Genomic DNA, 23,480 nt, shown 5'->3' with positions numbered 1-23,480 from the left:
TCCCTGGCACCGCATGGCTCGCTGCCTGGCGCACCGCCGCCCCAGGATCACTCCGGCACGCTGGGTCCCGAGGAGTTCAAAGCCTGCCTCATCAGCTTGGGTTATGATATTGGCAACGACCCCCAGGTACTCGACTCCTGCATGGAGCACGCTCAGGGGAGGCATCTGGGGCGAGAAGTAACTTGTGTCTCTCCTTTTTCTCTTCTCTCTCTGTCTGGATCTCCCTGTCCCCCCTTTCCTGTGGGCCACGGGGCCTCGTCCTCTCCTGCTGTCCCTGCCTGCCCCGTCGGGCTCCTCCTCTTACTACTTACTCTGACCTCCGACCTCTGCCCTCGGTGTCTCTCGTGGGAACATCCTTGGGGCCCACGTTCCTCTCGCCTCGTCGCTCTCCATCCTGTGGACGGACTTTTGCATCTTTGTCCTCCTCCTTCCTGTGGACGTTTCCCTGGATACGTATTTGCATCTATTCACTCTCTGTTCCTTTCCCCTTCCTGGTACCCAAACCATCACCCTGTCCTCCCCCTGGCTGTCTGCCCTGTCTTCCTGGGCCGGCCCTTTCTCTTCCTGCCTTTCTGACCCTCCTTGTGTCTTGGTGCCACTGTCCCCACAGAAGAAGACAGGCATGATGGACACGGATGATTTCCGCGCCTGCCTTATCTCCATGGGTTACAACATGGTAATGTAAACCCCGCCTCTGCCTGCTGGCCTCGGCCCCCCCAATAAGGGGCTGCCAGCTGGCTGGAGAGGTCAAGTCCTGGCCAGGGCAGGCTGGAGGCCCTCAGGCAAGGGGCTGCCCTCCCAGAGGAGCCTCAAGTTTCCAGTCCTTGGAGAAGCGGTACCCTGAAGGCTGGGCCTGGCCAGGGGGCCTCTATGTGTCCCTGGCTTCCTGCCTCAGCCTCTGTGCTGGTTTGTCTTCTGGTACTGTGGAGACTAAGGCTTTTCACTCACACTGTGGATACATGGGCTGGCCCTTAGGCTGGTGGGAAGGACTGGTGTTTTGGATATTCTGGGTTTGGGATTGGCTGTTTCATCTCACATGAGGCACAGAAATTTCTGCCTCCATCCTGGTGATGGCCCCGGCCAGGCCGGCTGCCCCTCTGCCAGTGCCCCAGCCCCAGACACCACCCCAGCCTTCTCAGTCTGCCCTCCCCTTGTGCAGGCCAAGGCTTCTGCGCAGAGCAGGGCTTAGCTGGGAAGTCGGTTGACTCCTGGGCCATGGGGTAAAGTCAGAGCCTACAGGCTGCCTGGCACAGGGTCAAGGACACAGGTGATAGACGTCAATCTGGAGTAAATCCCAACGGCTCCATCACCAGCTTGTGGCTTCCAATGAGGTGAGGGGAGCCCCGTAAGACTGTTGCAAGGGTGAACAAAGAAAGTTACATAAAGTGCTGAGTCGCATGCCTGGCACATAGAAAATCAGTGCAGTGGTGAAAGTGTGGAGTCTGCCCAAGTCTAAGAATTAGCTCAATCTTTACTGGCCATATGGCTTTGGCAAGTTACTTAACCTCTCTGGGCCTCAGATTTCTCATCTATAAAGTGGAAATAATAAGATAGCTACCTCATATAGTTGTGAGGATAAAGTGAATTAAAATATATTATTACTATTACCAGCATCATCATTGCTCCAAGGAGAACGCAGGCATGGGAAGCCCTGAGCTGGGTGTTGTATGTACTCACCCTCAGGACAGTGTGGTTTAGTTGGGCCATGCTGTGCCCTCCTATTCCAGCCACAGGCTACTCTGAGCCTCCAGGGACTTCAGGCCCATATGAGATATTCCCAGCAGGCCATAGCCAAAAGGCTGACAGGCCTGGGGCTGGCTGTTCCCTCCAGGGAGAGGCAGAGTTTGCCCGCATCATGAGCATCGTGGATCCCAACCGTCTGGGGGTAGTGACATTCCAGGCCTTCATCGACTTTATGTCCCGCGAGACGGCTGACACAGACACAGCAGACCAGGTCATGGCTTCCTTCAAGATCCTGGCCGGGGACAAGGTGGGTTTGCTATGCTGGGGTGGCAGGCACTAGCTGGATCCTGACCTGGAGGGGAGAGGATGAAGCTGGGACAAGAGCACCCCAACCCCCTCTTCTTCCTGGGTCCTGTTGGGCACCTCACTGCTGCCCACCTCTACCTATTTCTTTAACGCTTTGGGCCCAGCTAGGCTGTTAGGACACAATATTAGCTCAAGCATGTCCCTTGCCAGGGGCACTGCATGTCAATGAGGGACTCCTTCAAGTATCTAGTGATGAAATGACGGGTGGTGGAGGGAGGTAGAGCAGGCCGGGGTATATGGTTGAGAGATGGAGGATGGAGCGGCCATGGGGGAACCCCTCAGACTTCACCCTTACCTCAACCTAGGGCTCAGGCACGGAGTGTAGGTGAGGAGCAGGATGAGGAATATGGGAAGTATGTCTCATTTTTCTACCCTGAGCGGCAGCCAACTTTGAATTTCCAAATCTCCCAAGTACCGCGTGCAATGCCCCACCTGTCAGTGGAAATGTGAGAGGGGTGCAGAGGAGCTGTCTCTATGGAAGCCAGAGGCCCAGTTCAGGACTTGACCATCTGAGATTACCATTGGTGGACCTGGATGTCACTCAAAACCACCACCCTCTCTAGCCGAGGGATTGAAGGGATCTGTAGGAGCCACAGGATCCCTCTAATACAGAAAAGGCTCAAGGAGCATCCAGGGGAAATTGAGGACAGAAATCAGTAGTTTCATCCGAGGAGTGCCAGTTACAGCCCGTGGTTACTACAGACTAGTACGTGATAACACGAGAGATTAGAGGTGTAGTTAAAACAAAAACCCCAAACCCGTTGCCGTCAAGCACAACTCATAGTGGAACCCTATAGGACAGGGCAGAACTGCCAGGAGCCCCTGGTGGATTAGAACTGCCGACCTTTTGGTTAGCAGCTGTAGCTCTTTAAACTACTATGCCGCCCCATCAAATTAGCTTGGAGAGAGGCTGAAGTAGGTATTGACGTGGAAAAAAAAAAAAAATGCAGTGATTAAAAATATATGTATATAAGCAAAAAAAGAAAAAACTTCCAGATGTACAAGTGTACAAGGACCTGTTGCCATCAAGTCGATTCCGACTACAGAACTGCCCCACAGGGTTTCCAAGGAGTAGGGGCTGGACCTTCTAACGTACAAGGACCGGGCCAAAGCGGGGACCAGGTGTCATAAGTAAGGGTTGCGGCCGCTCTGCTTTTCACGGCCACCCTGATCGTGCTCTCTCCGCAGAACTACATCACTGTGGATGAACTGCGCCGCGAGCTGCCGCCGGACCAGGCCGAGTACTGCATAGCGCGAATGGCCCCGTACACCGGCCCAGACGCCGTGCCAGGTGCTCTGGACTACATGTCCTTCTCCACGGCGCTGTACGGCGAGAGTGACCTCTAACCCACCCCTTCCGGGCCGGCCGCCCTCACCCCCTACGCCGCGCGCACCCCTCCCTGTGCCTCCGCTTCCCCCCTCCCGCCTGGGTTCGATTCTGCTCTCAGCTCTGAAAGGGGCGAGCTGGGACCCACGTGGCATCAAGCCTTCCTGCCCGCGAAGTGACAGTTTACAAAATTATTTTCTGCAAAAAAGAAAAAAAAAAAAGTTACGTTAAAAAAAGTTAAAAAGCCACATATTTTATTATAGAAAAAGTATTTTTTTCTCCACCAGACTTAAGTGGAAAAGAGGAAAAATTAACTATTTGCACCGAAATGTTTTGTTGTGACATAGGAAAATAACTAAGCACAATGTTACGTTCCATCCTTTTATTGACTTTTTTTTTTCCATCTGTTCCATCTGCTGTATTCATTTCTCCAATCTCGTGTCCACCTTGGTGTGGGAGTGGGGGGTGGGAGTGGGGGATGATCTTGTCAGAAGGCACATTGGTGCATGTGTGTTTGCTAGCTCACTTGTCCATGAAAATATTTTATGATATTAAAGAAAATCTTTTGAAATGGCTGTTTTTTAAGGAAGAGAATTTATGTGGCTTGTCTTTTCATTTTTAAGTCCAGAAGTATGATTAACCTCTTAATCAGTGCACACATTTTTTTAAAAAATTAATATTACATATTAAAAAATGAGGACAAAGTTGGAGAGTATGGGCAACTTTGATATTGCTTGGCACAAACAATATTAAAACAACAACTTCCTGTGACAACTCCTGGCTTGCTCCTTGCTTACTGTTTTCCAGAGTCAAGGTTGGTGTGGTGCACCTTTTCCCACCCTTAATATATGTTTGACCTTGGCACAGTCAAGTTTACATTTCAGTTTCTTCATTTTAAAAAGGAAAGGGTTTCCTCCCGGGGCTCCTGTGAATTGACAGTAAGGTCATGGATGTGTAAGGGGTTCCTTGATCATGAACCCCACAACTGCAAGTAGCTCTGTGACATCTCCATGCCTCCCCCATTTTTTTTGTCTCGGGGGACAGAGTCAGTTGCCTCAGTAAGAGTTGTCTTGCTCCTTGCTGCTCCAGATGTGGTCCCACAGACAGTAGCTGTCCACCATCACCTGAAGGCTTGCTGGAAACGCAGACTCAGGCTGTAGCACAAACTTACCAGATCAGAACCTGCATTTTAGCAGGATCCCCAGTGATCTTGTTAAAAGAAGACTCACCAGTTGCTGTTGAGTCGATTTGTACTCACAGCAACCCACGTGTCAGAATAAAACTGCTCTGTAGGGTTTTCAGTGGCTGGTTTTTCAGAAGTACATTGCCAGGCCTTTCTCCTGAGGCACCTCTGAGTGGACATGAACCTCCAGCCTTTCAACTAGCAGCCAAGTGTGTTAACCATTGCACCACCCAGGGCTCCAGAAGAAGCACAAACTTCTCCCATTCTTTTTCCTTAACAGTTCCTCCTCCCTGAGCATGTCTTTTACTCAGAGTATGAGACAATGAAGATTTATTAACAGCTCTGTGGGCTGCAGAAATGCAATTTAGCAACCGAAACCATAGATCTGTGTTCAAGTCATGGCTGTGCCTAGGAGTTAAACAACTTGGTTTAGCAGTTGTGAGGAATCGGGTCTAGAGACAGACTGCCAGAGTTCACATCCATGACTGCCGTTGCCAAGATAGGTAAACTCTGTGCATTGCCGTTTCCTTATTTATTAAATGTTGCTAATAGTTGTATTGTGAAGTCAGTGCTATAACACATAAAAAATAGAGCTCATAAAACATTGGTACATGGAAACGTTAGCGCTCGTCAATATTAATTTAAGTTTTAAGAAATTCAGATGGGGGATCTCCTAAATACAGGAGAATCTTTGACATGATACATCTCCCTCAATGAAGGGGGCTAAGACTAAACGAGAACCTACTGAGCTGGAGCCAAAGGTGACAGTCTTCAGTGTGAGGTCTTATGTAGGGATTAGTTCAGTGAATCTCTATAACACCTGGTGCCCTGGGAAAGAGGGTCTAGGGAGGTGGACTGCTGGGGAAAAAGGGCATGAAGAAAGAGGTTGGCATTTGCTTTGGAAACATTCCTATAGGTTTTACTACTGCCTGGTAAAAAGTTCAGTAAGTGCTCGACTTGGGCCTGCTGTGGCTAAAGCTCGGTGGAGCAAGGCCGGAGCCTGCTTCCCAGAGAGTCAAAATCTTTTGAGAGAGGTCTTTGTCCACCACGGTGTGTGTGGCCAACTTCCATAATCGCCATGTTTTCTCACAAGATTTTCAGGATCAAGAGATTCCTGGCCAAGAAACGAAAGTAGAATCATCCCAGTCTCCAATGAATTTGAATGAAAACTGGCAATAAAATCAGGTACAAGAGGAGACATTGGAGAAAAACCAAGTGGGGTCTATAAGGAGTCGAACATGTGATGGCACACAGGTTTATACTCTATCAAGTTCACTGGCTGAAAATGTCACCACTATGTGTACAACGGAACATGTTGCTTTGGGAAAATGCTAGTTTTTTCCTTTGTTTTTATGCTATCACATTAATAGGTTGGTTCAGTGATAAATATGTGAGACATTTCGTTTGGAGAAAAAAAAGTCTTTTGAGAGAGATTGATACGGAAAAAATCAGAACCAAACCCATTGCCATCAAGTTGATTCCAACTCAGTGACCCTGTAGGACAGAGTAGAACTGCCCCACAGAGTTTCCAAGGAGTGCCTGGTGGATTCAAACTGCGGAACTTTTGGTTAGCAGCCATAGCTCTTAACCACTATACCACCAGGGTTTCCATTGTTTTAGCTATTTACATGCAAGTGTAACCAAGGGCAAAGTGGTTGAGAAGTTGAGGAGGAGAGGAAATTATGCCAACAAGGAAGTTTCTTAAACAGCGTGTAAGCACTACAACATGGTTCATTTTCCAGAGGTATTATCAATCAACCTCATCTGTGCACGCTTCCTTTTTTTAAATGTGTAAAAAAAAAAAAAAAAAATGGCGCCCACCCAGTTAGCTCCACAGACTTCAGAGAAATACTCTTAGTCATTTGAGTTTCTCAGTGTTCAAGTTGATTGTGTGTATGCAAATGACTATAGTTACTTAAACTTTCAATCTGTTAAAAAGGTAAAATTTTAAGAACTTAATTCTTTTTTAAGCTTTTAAGGTCGTTGTACACATTGTGTTGATAATTCATTTTTTCCCTAAGAACGACACTTTTGCTTGTCCTTTAGTATTTAATCATTCATACATTAAAAAAATTAAATTTCCGCAGTTAACTCTGTCTGCAAACTTAATCCACCACTCCTCTGTCAACGTCTTGTGCTGTGGTGGCTTGCATGTTGCTGTGATGCTGGAGGCTATGCCACCGGTATTTCAAATACCAGCAGGGTTAAACATGGTGGACAGGTTTCAGCGGAGCCTCAAGACTAAGACTAGGAAGAAGGACCTAGTGGTCTACTTCTGAAAAGAATTAACCAGTGAAAAGCCTTATGAATAGCAGCAAAACACTGACATAGTGCCGGAAGATGAGCCCCTCAGGTTGGAAGGCATTTAAAAGGCAACTGGGGAAGAGTGGACTCCTTAAAGTAGAGTTGACCCCAATGACGTAGATGGAGTCAAGCTTTCGAGAACATTTGGTGATGTGGCACCACTCAAAGTGAGAAGAAACAGCTACAAACATCCATTAATAATTGGGACGTGGAACGTATGAAGTATGAATCTAGGAAAATTGGAAGTTGTCAAAAATGAAGCGGAACACATAAACATCGATATCCTAGGCATTAGTGAGCTGAAATGGACTGGTATTGGCTATTTTGAATCAGACAATCATATGGTCTACTCTGCTGGGAATGACAAATTGAAGAGGAATGGTGTCACGTTCATCGTCAAAATGAACATTTCAAGGTGTATCCTGAAGTACAGTGATAGGATAATATCCATAGGCCTACAAGGAAGACCAGTTAATGTGACTTATTCAAATTTACGGGCCAGCTACTAATGCCAAAGTTGAGAAAATTGAACATTTTTGCCAACTTTTGCAGCCTGAAATGTACCAAATATGCAGTCAAGATGCATTGATAATTCCTGGTGATTGGAAGGTGAAAGTTGGAAACGAAGGATCACCAGTTGGAAAATGGCATTGGTGATGGAAATGATGTTGGAGATCGCATGGGAGACTTTCGCAAGACCAATGACTTATTCATTGCAAATACCTTTTTTCAGCAACATAAACGGCAACTATACACAGGAATTGAATCAACTGCATTTGTGGAAAGAGATGATGGAAAAGCTCGATATATCAGTCAGAACAAGGCCAGCGGCTGACTGAAGAGCAGACTGTCAATGGCTCATATACAAGTTCAAGTTGAAGTTGAAGAAAATTAATACAAGTCTTTGAGAACCAAAGTACAACCTTGAGTATATGCCACCCAAATTTGAAGATATAGTTTTCATGCACTGAACACCAATAACTGAAGACCAGATGAATTGTGGCATGACATTGTATATGATAGAAAGCAAAAGGTCATGAAAAAGCCTGGAAAGAAAGAAAACGCAAAAATATAGTCAGAAGAGACTGAAACTTGATGAACAGAAGATTTCAAAGGATGGCTCGAGAAGACAAAGTAAAGTGTTTCAATGAAATGTGCAAAGATCTGAAGTTAGAAACCAAAAGGGGAGGAACACATTCAACATTTCTCAAGCTGGAAGAACTAAAGAACAAAATCAAGCCTCCAGCTTTGCAATGTTGAAGGATTCTGTAAGTAAAATGACTCAGGAAGCATAAAAAAAAGAAGGGAGGAATACAAAGAATCACTGTACCAGAAAGAACTGGTTGATGTTTCAGCCATTTCAGGAGGTAGCATATGATCTAGAACCGATGGTACTGAAGGAAGAAGTCCAAGTTGCACTGTAGACACTGGCAGGAAACAAGGCTTCAGGAATCAACGGAATACCAATTGAGAAGTTTAAACAAAGGGATGCAGCAATGGAGGTGCTAACTTGTCTATGCCAAGAAATTTGGAAGACGGCTACCTGGCCAACTGACTGGAAGAAATCCATATTGTGCCTATTCCAAAGAGAAGTGATCCAAAAGAGTGTAGGAATTATCAAACAATATCATTAATAATCACACACAAGTAAATTTTACTGAAGATGATTCAAAAATGGTCGTAGCAGTACACTGACAGGGAGCTTTCAGAAATTCAGTCCTGATTCAGAAGAGGGATATTATTGCTGATGTCAGATGGATCTTGGCTGAAAGCAGAGAAAAGCAGAAAGATGTTTACCTGTGTTTTATTGACTATGCAAAGGCATTCAAATGTGTGGATCATAACGAATCATGTGATATACAGGTGACACAACCTTGCTTGCTGAAAGTAAAGAGGACTTGAAGCTCTTACTGATGAAGATCAAAGATTATAGTCTTCAGTATGGATTATACCTCAAAACAGAAAACAAAAATATAACTGGACCATATAAGCAATGGAGAAAAGATTGAAGTTGTCAAGGATTTCATTTTACTTGGATCCACAATCAACACCCATGGAAGCAGCAGTCAGGAAACGAAATGACGTATTGCAAAAGACCTCTTTAAAGTATTCAAAAGCAAAGATGTCACTTTGAGGAATGTCTTAGTTACCTAGTGCTGCTATAACAGAAATAGCACAAGTGGATGGCTTTAAAGAAGAAAAATTTATTCTCTCACAGTCTAGGAGGCTAGAAGTCCGAATTCAGTGTCCCAGCATCAGGGGAAGGCTTTCTCTGTCGCCTCTGGGGGAAGGTCCTTGTCATCAGTCTTCCCTAGTTGAGGAGCTTCTCAGCACAGGGACCCCAGGTCCAAAGAATGCACTATTTTCCTGACTCTTGTTTCTTGGTGGCATGAGATCCCCATGTCTGTCTGCTTACTTCTCTCTTTTATATCTCAAAAGAGATTGGCTTAAAATGTAACCTAATCTTGTAGATTGAGTCCTCCCCCATTAACATAACTGCCAATCATCCCATCTCATTAACATCATAGAGACAGGATTTACAACACATAGGAAAATCACGTCAAATGACAAAATGGTGGACAATCACAATCATGGCCTAGCCAAGTTGACAGATACTTTTGGGGGACAAAATTCAGTGCATGAGAAGTACTAAGGTGGGCTTGACTCAAGCCATGGCATTTTCAGTTGCCTCATATGCACGAGAAAGCAGGACAATGAATAAGGAAGATCAAAGAAGAATTGATGCCTTTGAATTACAGTGTTGGGGAAGAATATTGAATATACCATGGACTGCTAGAAGAAATGAATAAATCTGTCTTAGAAGAAGTACAGCCAGAATGCTCCTTAGAAGGGGGGATGGCAAGACTTTGTCTTGTGTACTTTCTACATGTTATCAGGAGCGACTGGTCACTGGAGAAGGTCATCAAAAAAGAGGAAGACCCTCAACAAAATGGATTGCACGGTGGCTGCAACAATTGGCTCACACATAGCAACAATTGTGAGGATGGCACAGAACCGGGCAGTGTTTTGTTTTGTTGCACATAGGGTCACTATGAGTCAGAACCGACTTGACAGCACCTGACATCAAACTGCTGGCCCAGACAGATTCAAACAAAGTAACAAAATCTTGCTCAGCACAACACACTGGAAAAATAAATGTAAATCAGGCCCCTTTGAGCAGTCTTGTGCTATTTAGTAACAGTCAGATTCTTACAGCTTCAAAATGAAAATCACGTGTTTAAATTACACATTTCGGATTAAAACAAAGCAAATATATACTGGATTCGCTTACATGTTCAAGCACTTTGAAGACCAATCCCCAGAAGAAGACATCATGTTAGGTAAAGCCCTAACCAATACGAAGGATGTACACTTTGTAAGGGGGTGGGAGGGATGGGGGCAAGGTGACCAAAGAGGACAGTGGAATCTGCTCATTGGTTTAGGCTTAGCCTACAGTGGAGTGTGAAGCTGGTGTATCAGGACTCTACTGCAAACAACCAAAACTGACTGCCTCCCACCACAACTCATGTATGGATGAGACTTTTCCAGATGCTGGTGCTGACCCGTCAACAGGTGTGGTGGATATTCATAGCCATGACGGGGGGGAGGGGTGGATTCCCACTGAAAATCAGGGGAGCTGCTGGAGGAGAGGAGAGTTGCTGCTGGGCGATGGGCAGCCAGCACCTGAGTCAGGAGTGAAAGCCTCCTGGGGCATTTGCTGTCACTGCCCTCCCGTGCCCATGAGACTTTTTGGTGTGCTCCAGCAAATGTCCACCTGCCAGTACCTGCATCTCTGCACCCCTCAGAACCACAGAAGACCACTCTGCCTGAGGTTGGAACAGGCTACTGAGGAAGTAGCCCCTGAGGCAGCTTTCAACTTTTACGAATTGGTGTATGAATGCCCCAGTTCTCTCATCCCTTGGGTGGGATGATTCTGAGGCGTGTGGTTTGGACTGTTGCTCCGTGTTTCTCCCCATGAGATTAAGTCCTGTTGCCCACTGTGGTAGCTGAGCCCATAGAACACCCTTTATTAGCTGCCTACCCTCCCCTGATCACTTCCCCACCCCTGCTCACATCCCCTACATCTCCCACCTAAACCACTCATGCTATAATTCTTGTCTAGGGGATTTTTTTGTTGTTGTTGTTGATACTTCTGGGGGTAACCCAAGCTAAGACACAGGCCATTCCGAAGGGCAAGCTTGGGGAGAATTACTCATTTGGGAGCCCCCTATCCGGGCCTTAGGGATGTCTTGGAGGAACTCCCATGCCTGCTCCTCAAACAGTTCTAGAACACTGGTACCCACTGGCTGGAGGAAACTACCCCCTGCTGCTGTGTTGAGAAGGCAACTCCGCATTCAACACCTGGGTGACCAAGAAATGTGTCAGTCACACACCAAGTGTCCAGGGAAGGAGCTGCCACCTCCTTTGATTGCCCCCATGCTTCTTCATATGCAGCCAGCCGGTGGTAGGGTGGGGAAATAGCAGCTTGCCATGTGCCCATGGGAGGACTAGGGCGTCCTGGTGCTCAGGTATTAGGGACGTGTTGGAGACCCCAGGCTTAGGAACAAAATTTCCATTTCATTATTCAAGTCAATGGGAAAATAGGGTTCTTTAAGCAATACTCTCTAGAGGTTGTATCTTAAAAACACATTTATTCACTGAGGGCTTCCTGGGGATAGCAGATGTAAATTAAATACTGGGATGAAGCAATTAACCCTGTGCCATGTAAGGCTTCCACCTTACCCACAAATTCTACTGAAGGGTGCTGCTTTTTAGAAGACAAACCAAACCCACTGCCATCAAGTTGATTCTGACTCATAGCAACTCTACAAGACAGAGTAGAACTGCCCCATAGGGTTTCCAAGGCTGTAATCTTTATGGGGAAACCCTGGTGGTGGAGTTCAGCTGCTAACCAAAAGGTCAGCAGTTCAAATCCACCAGGCACTCCTTGGAAACGCTATGGGGCAGTTCTACTCTGTCCTATAGGTTCACTATGAGTTGGAATCAATTCGACGACAATGGGTTTGGTTTTTCGGTTCGGTTTAATCTTTACTGGGAGCCTGGTGGTGTAGTGGTTAAGAGCTCAAGAGCTCAGGAGCTGGGCTGATAACCTAAAACTCACATCCACCAGGCGATCCTTGGAACCCTGTGGGGTAGTTCTACTCTGTCCTATAGGGTTGCTATGAGTTATAATCAACTCCAGGGCACTTAAAAACAGCAACAATCTTTACGGAAGCAGAACGCCACATCTTCCTCCCGCCCAGAGGCGGTGGGTTGGAACCGCCAGCCTTTTGGTTGGTGGCTGAGCGATTTAACCACTGTGCTACCAAGGCTCGTTTTAGAGGGCCAAAACCAAAAACTCATTGCCGTGGAGTCAATTCCGACGCATAGCGACCCTGTAAGACAGGGTAGAACTGCCGCATTGGGTTCCTAAGGAGCGGCCGGTGGATTCCAACTGCTGACCTTTGAACGCTTAACCACCGCGCGGTTCCTAAAAAATGAGCTGGTGGATGCTGCCCTCCAGTGGCCAAGTCTGTCATTACAGCATTTCACAACCCCAGAGGGGCAGGAACCCAGCAATTCTCTCACCGTAGCTTGCTAACCTGCCTCCATTTGACCTGCTCTCAACAGGCTCCACCTGGATTATTCTTGGGATAGTGAGGGTGGGGGCTTGTATACGTGCCACAGAAGAACATTAGAAGAAACCAGACACGTTTAGCAGGAAAAAAATAATGGCTAACATTTGTTGGGCACTTTCTGTGTGTGAGCCCAAATCTTAAGCAATTAATTGCATTAGTTTATTTAATTTTCACAAATACTATTGCTATCTCCACTTTAAAAACCAGGAAACTAAAGTCTGATGGCTTCCAGTGGTAACCAAAGTCCCGTTATAAAGCTTACACAATTTAGCCACTGTTAAAGACCATAACCATATGTAAAGCAGAAGCTGAAATATGTTGGGAATTCTGTTTCAGCTCCAGCCGGCTCATGCTTCCAGGCTCTTTCTGCAGTCTTCTTCCTCCGGCAGTGGCTGGGTGTCCATGCCCGCCCCTCACCTCCCTTTCACACATGACTCAGAGATACACCTGCCCTTCCAGGTGCAGGCCCTGGGCCATCTCAGGCTGGAAAGCCTGAGCTCCTTGGGCTGAGTGGAGAGGTTTGCAGCATATTCTCCACTCAGCCCCTCGGGAGCAAGCCACTCATCTGTTAAAAATAAGTTTCCACAATATTAAATTTGTGTATGAACTCATAAGCTTTATTTGCAATTCATGAATTAAGGGGCCATCTGGTGTGAAAGTCAGACAAGAGCTCCAAAGAGCAGTACAAAGTGGAAGGATTTTCGTAAGCACACACAGAAACAGGAAGCTATGCTGGGCAAATTTCGGATTGGCTGGAGGGCATCTTCTTTCCTTATTCGGAATTAAGGGGTAATTTTGAACTAGGTTAAGCTGAGTCCAAAAAACCAATCACCGTAGAGTCAATTCCAGCTCATAGTGACCCTATAGGACAGAGTAGACCTGCCCCATAGAGTTTCTAAGGAGCACCTGGTGGATTCAAACTGCCAACCTTTTGGTTAGCAGCTGTAGTACTTAACCACTGCGCCACCAGGGTTAAGCTGAGTAGGCAAGTTCTAATTGGCTAGCTCAGGTTTCCTTTTCCCGGAGAGTCAATTAATTGACTTGGGTTTTGGCTTCTGAGAGGGCTAGGCATTTATAAGAAAAAGGAACTGAGTTAGGTCTTGGTTTGCTGACATGGGGCTTAAGGATAAGTGACTGAATTTTGGGCCTAGTATAGTCAGGTTGGGAGCCCTGGTGGTACAGTGGTTCAGGGCTTCGGTGTTAGCCAAAAGGTCGGGGATTGAATCTACCAGCTGCTCCTTGGAAACCCCACGGGGCAGTTCTACACCATCCCATAGGGTCACTATGAGTTGAAATCCACTTGACACAACGGGTTTGGTTTCATTTGGTTTATAGTCAGGTTGGATGGACAGAGTAAAGCTTTCGGGCCCTTCACTTGCTGATGTGGTATGGCTAAAAGTGAGAAGAATAGCTGCAAATATCCGTTAATAATTATAAAATGGAATGTGTGAAGTATGAATCTAGGAAAACTGGAAGTGGACAGAAATGAAATGGAATGCATAAACATTGATATCCTAGGTGTTAGTGAGCTGAAATGGTATTGGCCATTTTGAGTCAGACAATCATATGGTCTACTACGTCAGGAATGGCAAATTGAAAAGGAATGGCATCACATACAGCATCAAAAAACTACATTTGAAGCTCCATCCTGAAATACAACGCTGTCAGTGATAGGACAATATCCATATGCCTACAAGGAAGACCACTTAGTACAACTATTATTCAAATTTACACACCAATCACTAATGCCAAAGATAAGGAAATTGAAGATTTTGACCAACTTCTGGAGTCTGAAATTTATTAAACATGCCATCAAGATGCATTGATAATTCCTGGTGATTGGAATGTGAAAGTTGGAAACAAAGAAGAAGGATCAGTAGTTGGAAAATAAGGCCTTGGTGATAGAAACGATGCTGGAGACGGCAATGATAGACTTGCGAGACCAATGACTTATTCACTGCAAAAACCTTTTTCAGCAATGTAAATGGTGACTTATACACATGGACCTCATTGGACGGAAAACACAGGAATCAAATCGACTACACATGTGGAAAGGGATGATGGAAAAGCTCAATATCATCAATCAGAACAAGGCCAGGGACCAAGTGCAGAAGAAATCATCAATTGCTCATATACAAGTTTAAGCTGAAACTGAAGAAAATTTAAAAAAGTTCACAAGAACCCAAAATACCACCTTGAGTATATCCCACCTGGATTTGGAGACCATCTCAAGAATGGATTTGATGCATTGAACACTGATGAGTGAGGACCATACACATTGTGGGATGACATTAAGATATCAAACACAAAGAAAGCAAAAGGTCATGAAAAAGGAAAGAAAGAAAAGGCCAAAATAGATGTCAGAAGAGATTCTGACACTTGTTCTTGAACGTCAAGTAGCTAAAGCAAACAGAATAAATGATGAAGTAAAAGAGCTGAACAGAAGATTTCAAAAGGTGGCTCCAGAAGACAAAGTATTAATGAAACATGCAAAGACTGGAGTTAGAAAACCAAAAGGAAGAACACACTCGGCATTTCTCAAACTGAAAGAACTGAAGAAAAAATTCAAGCCTTTGGGTTCTATGGGCAAAATATTGAAAGATGCAGGAAGAATTGGAAGGAATACACAGAGCCATTGTACCAAAAAGAGTTGGTTGACATCCAACCATTTCAGGAGGTAGCATATGATTAAGAACTGATGGTATTGAAGGAAGAAGTCCAAGCTGCACCAAAGGCATTGGCAAAAAAAGTCTCCAGGAATTGTCAGAATACCAATTGAGATGTTTCAACAAATGGATGCAGCACTGGAGGTGCTCATTCGTCTATGCCAAGAAATTTGGAAGACAGCTACCCAGCCAACTGGCTGGAAGAGATCCATATTGTGGACAATGCAAAGAAAGGTGATCCAACAGAATGTGGAAATTATCAAATAATATCATTAGTATCACGCGCAAATAAAATTTTGCTGAAGATAATTAAAAAACAGTTGTAGCAGTACATTCACAAGGAACTGCCAGAAATTCATGCCGAATTCCGAAGAGGATGTAGAATGAGGGATATCATTGTTGGAGTAAGATGGATCTTGGCTGAAAGCAGAGAATACCAGAAAGATGATTACCTATGCTTTGTTGACTATGCAAAGGCATTCGACTATGTGGATCATAACAAATCATGGATAACATTGCAAAGAATGGAAATTCCAGAACACTTAACTGTGCTCATGTGGAACCTGTACATAGACCAAGAGGCAGTCATTCAAGCAGAACAAGGGGTTTAAAATCAGGAAAGTTGTGTGTCAGGGTTATATTCTTTCACCACTCTTATTCAATCTGTATGCTGAGCATATAAATCCAAGAAGATGGACAATATGAAGAAGAATGTGGCATCAGGATTGGTGGAAAACTCATTAATAATCTTTGATATGCAGATGACACAACTTTGCTTGCTGAAAGGGAAGAGGACTTGAAGCACTTACTGATGAAGATCAAAGACTACAGCCTTCAGCATGGATTACACCTCAACATAAAAAAAAAAAAAAGCAAAAATCCTCACAACTGGACCAATAAGCGACATCATGATAAATGGAGAAAAGGTTGAAGTTGTCAAGGATTTCATTTTACTTGGATTCACAATCAATGCCCATCAAAGAAGCAGCAGTCAAGAAATCAAACAAGGTATTGCATTGGGCAAATCTGTGGCAAAAGACCTCTTTAAAGTGTTCAAAAGTAAAGGTGTCACTTTGAGGACTAAGGTGCACATGACTCAAGCCATGGTATTTTCAATGACCTCATACACCTGTGAAGGCTGAACAATGAATAAGGAAGACTGAAGAAGAATTAATGCCTTTCAATTGGCGAAGATTATTAAATATACCATGGAGTACCAGAAGAACGAACAAGTCTGTCTTGGAAGAAATACAGGCAGAGTGCTCCTTGGAAGTGAGGATGGCCAGACTTCATCTCATGAACTTTGGGCATGTTATCAGGAGGAAACCAGTCCCTGGAGAAGGACATCGTGCTTGGTAAAGTAGAGGGTCAGCGAAAAAGAGGAAGACTCTTGAGAAGAGAGAGCAACACAGTGGCTGCAACAATGGGCTCAAACATAGCAATGACTGGGAGGATGGTGCAGCAAAAGCAGTGTTTCGTTTTGTTGTACATAGGATCACTATGAGTTGGAACTGACCCGAAAGCACCTACCAACAACATAGTCAGGCCGGAGGAGCTTTGGTGGTAGAGTAGTTGAAGTGCTTCCTTGCTAATAGAAAGGTCAGTGATTTAAACACACCAGCCTCTCCATGGGAGAAAGATGTGGCAGTCTGCTCCAGTGAAGATTTACAGCCTTGGAAGCCCTCTGGGGCAGCTCTGCTCTGTCCTATAGGGTCTCTATGAGTCGGAACGGACTTGTTGGCCGTGGGTTTATTTTTTGGTTATAGTCGGGTTATCACATTCAATCCCTGCTCCACACAGCCAGGAAGATCTCTCTTCTGGAGCCTCAGGCTCTATCCTTGTTCCGCAGAACAGTGTTGGAGGACTCACCAAGCACTCTCCTCAAGGGAGCCATCTCTGTTTTCTTCCCATATCAGTGAAGGCCAAGGCAGAGGCCCCCAGGACCAGAGGCATAACTAAGGTATGGCCGGTAGGGCACATGCCCTGGGTGCTCCTTGAGGAGAGGTCCTAATGAGCAATTTCTACTGGCCTTCGAAGTTTCCATTGCCAGCGGTGGTGAGAGTCCATATAGCAATTTAAAACTACTTGTCATAGATGCTATTTTCCATAGATAGGCCCCTCTAGGATCCTCAAGGCCTTGAGCCCTGGGAAGCCATTAGACCCCAGTGGCCACTGACCCCCATCTCCCCTTTGGTGCCCTTGAAGCCTCCACCGAGACTTCCCCCCCTCCCCCCCACTCCGCCAAGCCACAGCTTCTAACTGCCGTTTGGGGCCAGACCACGCTGCAGCCCTAATCGCAGTTTGAATTTGATGCCAGAATCCCGTGCATCCACAAACCAGCATTTTGGAGCATGCACAGGACCTGAAGAGCTATGTCCTCAGTTTGCCCTTGGACCTGAACGTCACCAACGGGATTCAACATCCGGACTTCCAAATGTGGACATGGGGGGCGCTAAGGGTGGAGAGTTCCGGGCACCAAACCCAACCCCCAGATGCTATGGGAAATCAAAAGCTCCCCAACCCCCTCAGACAGCAAGCACGTGGTCTTTGGGCTGCTAAGCCCCATGTTGCTTCTTGTTTGTGCAAACAGTGAATTTCCACTTTGTTTCCCTTGCAACTGGTGGTGCGGCATCTGTCTTATTTCGATCAGCTAATAGGACAGGACAAGAATCCTCCTTCGGTGACACCCTTACTCAGCTGGTAGGCTGGTCAGGGCTTCAGCGGAAGGCATGGCAGCAACAGCCTTCCTCAGAGTTTTCATGCTGCCCTGGTTCCTCGGGCCCTGTGAGAACCCTGGGCTTGACCTCACAGGAGAATATGAACTAATGTGGTAGTACTCCACAGGCTCCCCTGCAAAGCAGCCCCACGGTGACCAGGACAAAGGGCCAGTTAAACCACCTCATGTCCCCAGGGGGCCTTCCCCCAGGGATTAATTTTTCCAGATACCTGGATTGATGTCACCTAGGTGATCTCTGGGGCAGCTGCTCCAAAGGGTCCCAATCACTCCTCACTCAAGCCTGTACACAGCAGATGGGGGCACCAGGCCCTGGATGGCAGGGGGTTAGGGTTGGTGGCCACTAGGGCCTCTCTTGCCAGAGGTGGCTGGCCTGTAAGTAGGAGCCTGGTCTGCAAGATGATCCTCCCTTTGCTTCCAAAGGACAGTAGGACTCCCCCTGCTCCCACTTTCTTCCCAGGACCAGAAGAGCTCCACCCCCTCCAAGAGTGCTCCTTTCTTTAGTGTCAGAGACACCGCGCCCCCCCCCCCAGCCGCAACACAGTGTGTTCTTCAGATTTTTTGTTTTTGTTTGCGTGAAACAAGCGTTACTTTCATAATCATTAAAAAACAAAACCCGTTGTGTGTGGAAAACTAAAAACCTGTTGATTCTCAAACAGGCTAACAACTACAGCAGTAATTCCATTTAAAAGAAATAACGTTCTCACAGATTCCCCAGAAATCATCCCTGGACCCAGTTTGAGAAATTTTAATTTGGTAATTGAAGGTCTCGTTTTATGACAATCTCTTTCAATTGTAAAATATCCATGTCAAAACTTTATTTAAAAAAATTATTAAACTATTAAGATTATTTAGTAGGACAAACACAAAAGTTGAAAACGTTCCCAGACGTTTCAGTTCCTGATGTTGCAGGGCTAAGGACCCCAGTGCAAGAAACACTGAAGTGCAACCTGTGTGGAAAATGTATGTGAGGATGCCACGTGGATGCTGCAGGGCCTTTTTCTTTTCTCCGTGCGGCCTAACCTTGCTTCCTAAGAAAAACAAAGAACTGCCAAAGCTGCGAAGATGTGTGACGGCTTGAAGCAATGCTCATAACTAAGCCCAAAGTAGTGGCATAAAGTACACGGTAAGGTTGAAAGCACGGGTTCGAGTCCGCTTGTGTTCAAACCTGGCGCTGGCCCTTCCCCACTGTGTGACTTTGGACAAGATAATTCTCTAAACCTCAGTTTCCTCCTGGGGTTAAGCAAATTGGGTTAAAAATATCCTCCGTTTTAGGGCTATTTCCTGGATTAAAGCGGGGAGAGGCAAAGCATTTACTACACTACAGCCACAGGTAACAAGCCCTCAAATAGTGAATACGTTTCTATCCCAGTATTGTGTGTGCACATGAATGAATGAATATATATATGGAAAAACCCACAAAATGTTCAGTGTTTTAGTGGTGGGATCAGGCTGACCTTAACTTTTTTTTATTTATGCTTGTTAGTCAATTCCAACTTCTTCACCAGAAAAAGTGGCTTTTAAGATTGAAAAAAAAAAGTCTGTTCCACAAAAAGAAAGACATACCAAATACTGCGAGCTACGCAAAAAGCAGTCATTTTCCGCAGTTACTCAGCCTCACCGGTGAGTAAAAAAAAAATTTTTTTTTACTCACCAGTGAGGCTGCCTCAGCTTGGTTTTGAGGTTAAGAACGACAGTTTTGGTGTCAGATCAAAGTTCAATGCCCAACTCAGACACTTTCTCAAAATTTCCCATTTCCTGATCTCTTCTCTAAAACGGGAATAAGAATACCTTGGCGGAGAGAGGATTGAGTAAAATAACCAAAGTAAAACAATTAGCCTGGTTACGGCCCCTGCTTTGCTTAGGATCCCAAGGTCTCTTTTCTATTCATTTGCAATTCGTCCTGCCAGACCTGGAGCGGGGATCTCCGAGATCCTTGGATGTTTCCGGGGCCTGTTGCTGGGAGGGGGTGAAAGGATGGGGAGAGTGGGTACGGGTGCGGGAAGTGGGGGTTCACACCCACTTTGAGGCCCAGAAAGCTTAATTTTAGGTGGAACCCCGAAGCGCAGGCCCCTAGCTGGCTGACGCCGACCATGTGGCCCGGCAGACTGTCGTTGGCCCCCCCCCCGCCCCCGCAGCTCACGACAGGGGATCGGCCGGCAGAAGGTGCTGGGGCCGCGGGCTCCTCCGAGCAGCCTGGGGCGGGCTGCGGGACCCGGCGCTGGGACCCGCAGGACCCAGGTCCCTTTCTTCTGCGACCACCCCGGCAGGGGCACCCACGGCCCCTAGCCGGGAGCGGTATCGGTGGGACCCGCAGGGAAGCCCTCTGCGACCGGGAGGCGCCTCTTCCCGGACAGCCCCACCCAGCCCTCTCGGGTGAACTAGGGAGAGAAACGGGTTTCATTTTAAGTGTTTACAGTGAACAAATGAATGTACCCTAAGTCATCTCAGGATTAATTAAGATTTTAATTCGTAATGTGCAACAGGAGCGGTGGTCCCATATGGGCTGCAAGTTTAAATTGTGTGATGAAAACTTTTCCTTCAATCTTGTCAAATTATCTCTAAGCATAGTGATAATACAAGGTCTGACCTGAGGCCTTGGCCGTACAGCCCTTTGGCTTCTTCCACGCCTTAGCCCTGACCCGGTAATATGGCAGCACTATTCCTCCAGGGTGGCTATGGGTCGGAATCTACGATGGCAATGCCTTTTGTTTTGATTCCTCCACTGGAAATGGAGTGAACATCTGGGTAGAGCGCATGCCCGGCTGACTACAGTCAGCCCTAGGGGGCGCTGTGGGTGCCCGTGCTATGTGGGTGGTGGGATTTCAGTAATTCAACTCCTTCTTCATCACCGCTCCCCACCTCCCAGCAGTGTCAAAATGGTTAGGCCCTGGGCTGCTAACCGAAGGACTGCCAGTTCGAACCCACCCGGAGGCTCCGAGGGAGAAAGACGTGGTGATCTGCCCTGGCGATCAGCTTCAGTGAAGATTACAACCTAGAAAACCCTATGGGGCAGTTCTACATTGTCACATGGGATCACTGTGAGTCAGAATCCACTCGCAGGCACCTAAAAATAAGCATCAGTCTTGGGATCCAGGTTAGAGGAAAAAGTCAGTCTCCATTCTGGAGAGGGGGTGGGGGTGGGGCGTGCAAGCCAGCAGCTCCTGCTCATTCATTCACCAAACGTTAATACATAGAGACCTACCTCATCTTTTACCTGTTTCCAGACCTATAGTTTGGCCACTTGGTAGTTGATTTAACCATTCATTTATTGAGGGGGACATTCATGTGGCTGCGAGGCTTTTGGTATTACAAACAGAACTACAGTGAACATCCTTGTTTATGCCTCCTTGAGCAGGCACAAGTGTAGCTTAGCTGGTTCAGAGTACCAGCATTGCTCATTTTGTAGAGGTGAGGGCAGTAGGAGTCCAGTAGTAGAATTCTCATCTCCCACGCAGGATACTCAAGTTAGATTCCCAGCCAATGCACCTCAAGTGCAGCTACCACTTGGCTGAGGAGGTTTGCGTGTTGCTATGATGCTGAACAGATTTCAGTAGAGTTTCTAGACTAAGACAGACTAGGAAGAATGGCTTGGCGATCTGCTTCTGAAAATCAACCAATGAAAACCCTATGGGTCACAATGGTCTGATCCCATTGTGCATGAGGTTGCCATGAGTCGGGGCCAACTCGATGACAGCCAGCAACAACAACAAAGTAGGGTGCTGGCAGACACTAACTTGCAGTGTGTGAGGACACCTGTTTCCTCACAGGCTGGCCAAGAGTGTAGTTATTGAGCTTGTTACCCCTGGCCTGACACCTGCAGGGTGGAAACTGCTGCCTGTTGTGTTAATTTGCATGCCCCTGTTTGCCTATTTGTTGGCATCTTTCCCCCATCCTTTCCCATGTTTGTGGTGATACCCTGTTTGTAGCACAGTAAGTCTGGGCACCCCACTGAGACTTTCTTAAGCAGAAGGGATAAGGATATTTTATGGTCCAGGAAAGTGACTGGCTTAAAAAGTATTGCAGCTTTGTGGGTGGGAACGAGGTATTTTCTTTTAAATACAGAATGGCACCTTCCGGCTAAGTCACATTGTCATGACAAAGCTTTGCTTTCTTGGAGCTCTGCCCCTGTGGCTGGGTTGACTGTGGCCTTGAAGCCTGGGGGCCCAGCCTGGATGGACTCACTGTGTGTCTTCCTGGGGAACTTGCACTTGTCAAGAAGTGAGGCAAGGTTAGAGTGAGGGGTAGGAAGTCAGACTATCCTGCCTGAGTTCAAATCCCAATTGTGCTTTTCTTAGACAACTTGCTTCTCTGGGTCTCAGTTTCCTCACCTACAAAATGGACTTGTTGAAAGAAGAGATATTGGTATGTGAAGTACTCAGTTGCTCAACAAATGTTCATTGTTTTTAAAGTCTCCAGTCTAATTCTTCTGAGAGAGCCTATACAGTCTCCACAGTGTAACCACAGTCTCGTTCTTTTAGCTGAGGCCATCGTGGTTCTCAAACTTTTTTGGCCTCAGGACCCCTTTACACTTTTAGAAAATATTTAGGACTCCAAAGAGCTTTTGTTTATAACTATCTATGTTCACCATGTTAGAAATAAGATTTAAGAAAAATGTGAAGTATTATTTATTTATTAGAAATAAAAATAAATGCATTACTTTTTTTTTCTACCCTTGCTCTCTTTTTCACTGCCTGACTGCCGCCATTACGGTTCACATGCATCTTCCTGGGGAGGGCCTGTCCCAGCTGGCTCTGCCCTATCGTTGCAGGGCCCTGACCTGGCTGAAGCTCTCTAATGACATAGAGGGGTAAATCTACAAACTGACAAAGAAGGGCCTGGCTCCCTCACAAATCGGTGAGATCCGCACAGACTCACATGGCGTTGGAGGAGTACGTTTGGTGACAAGTGATAATCTTGAGAATCTGTAAGTCTAAAGGACTTGCTCCTGATTTTCCTGAGGGTCTCCACCATTTCATCAGGAAGTTGTTCAAAAGCATCTTGAGAGGAACAGAAAGGATCAGGATGCTGAATCCTGTCTGATTCTGACTGAGAGCTGAATTCACCGATTGGCTCCGCGTTATAAAATGAAGACAGCCCCCTCCCCCACTGGAAATACAAATCATCCACAGGCTGGGCCCTAGTTGCATAAATTTGTCTATGTACTTGAGCAATACATTCATTGTTTAACTAAAAAAAAAAGAATGCATTACATGTTAACAATATTTTTTAAGAAAAATAATTGTATTTTCAAAAAAAATTAGCGAGAAGGTTGGTATTGCAAGAGTTGGATTTTCATATTTGCTTCTACACCTAATCTTTTGCGTTAGCACACGTCATTATAGCCTCTGGAAAACGCCACTGTACGATCATGAGAGAGTGAGAAGGCAAAAGGAAAATAATGTCTTAGTATTATTATAAAAATAGTTTTGTTCCCGTGGACTTCCTGGAAGGATCCCAGGGACTCCAATGGGGAGAAGGGTGCCCAAGTCTCTATCTTGGAGGAGTTACAGTCTGGGGGAGGCTGAGTGTGCAATCTGGGTGGACTCCCTGGAACTGACACTGCTGAGTCCCACCC

The 23,480-nt window shown here is 46.1% G+C and overlaps 1 protein-coding gene and 1 pseudogene across 2 annotated transcripts in view; both read left to right on the top strand.

Annotated features, from left to right (window-relative positions):
* Positions 1–4,150, top strand: part of ACTN1 (actinin alpha 1) — a 103,053-nt gene extending 98,903 nt beyond the window's left edge. The window contains exons 19-21 of one of the 2 annotated variants that reach the window (XM_003408728.3): positions 611–676; positions 1,832–1,990; positions 3,238–4,150. In XM_003408728.3, the coding sequence (XP_003408776.1) occupies positions 611–676; positions 1,832–1,990; positions 3,238–3,396 (384 nt within the window). In that variant the 3' untranslated portion in view covers positions 3,397–4,150. Of the gene's footprint in view, positions 1–45; positions 127–610; positions 677–1,831; positions 1,991–3,237 lie in introns of both variants that reach the window. The other variant, XM_003408729.4, reaches the window with a different exon arrangement.
* A 17,669-nt stretch (positions 4,151–21,819) lies between these two features.
* Positions 21,820–23,107, top strand: LOC111750204 (small ribosomal subunit protein uS15-like; annotated as a pseudogene).
* Positions 23,108–23,480: the final 373 nt, after the last annotated feature.

Source organism: Loxodonta africana, chromosome 10, assembly GCF_030014295.1.
Source record: "Loxodonta africana isolate mLoxAfr1 chromosome 10, mLoxAfr1.hap2, whole genome shotgun sequence".
NCBI classification, from domain to species: domain Eukaryota; kingdom Metazoa; phylum Chordata; class Mammalia; order Proboscidea; family Elephantidae; genus Loxodonta; species Loxodonta africana.
This window is presented reverse-complemented; position numbering and strand designations above follow the sequence as displayed.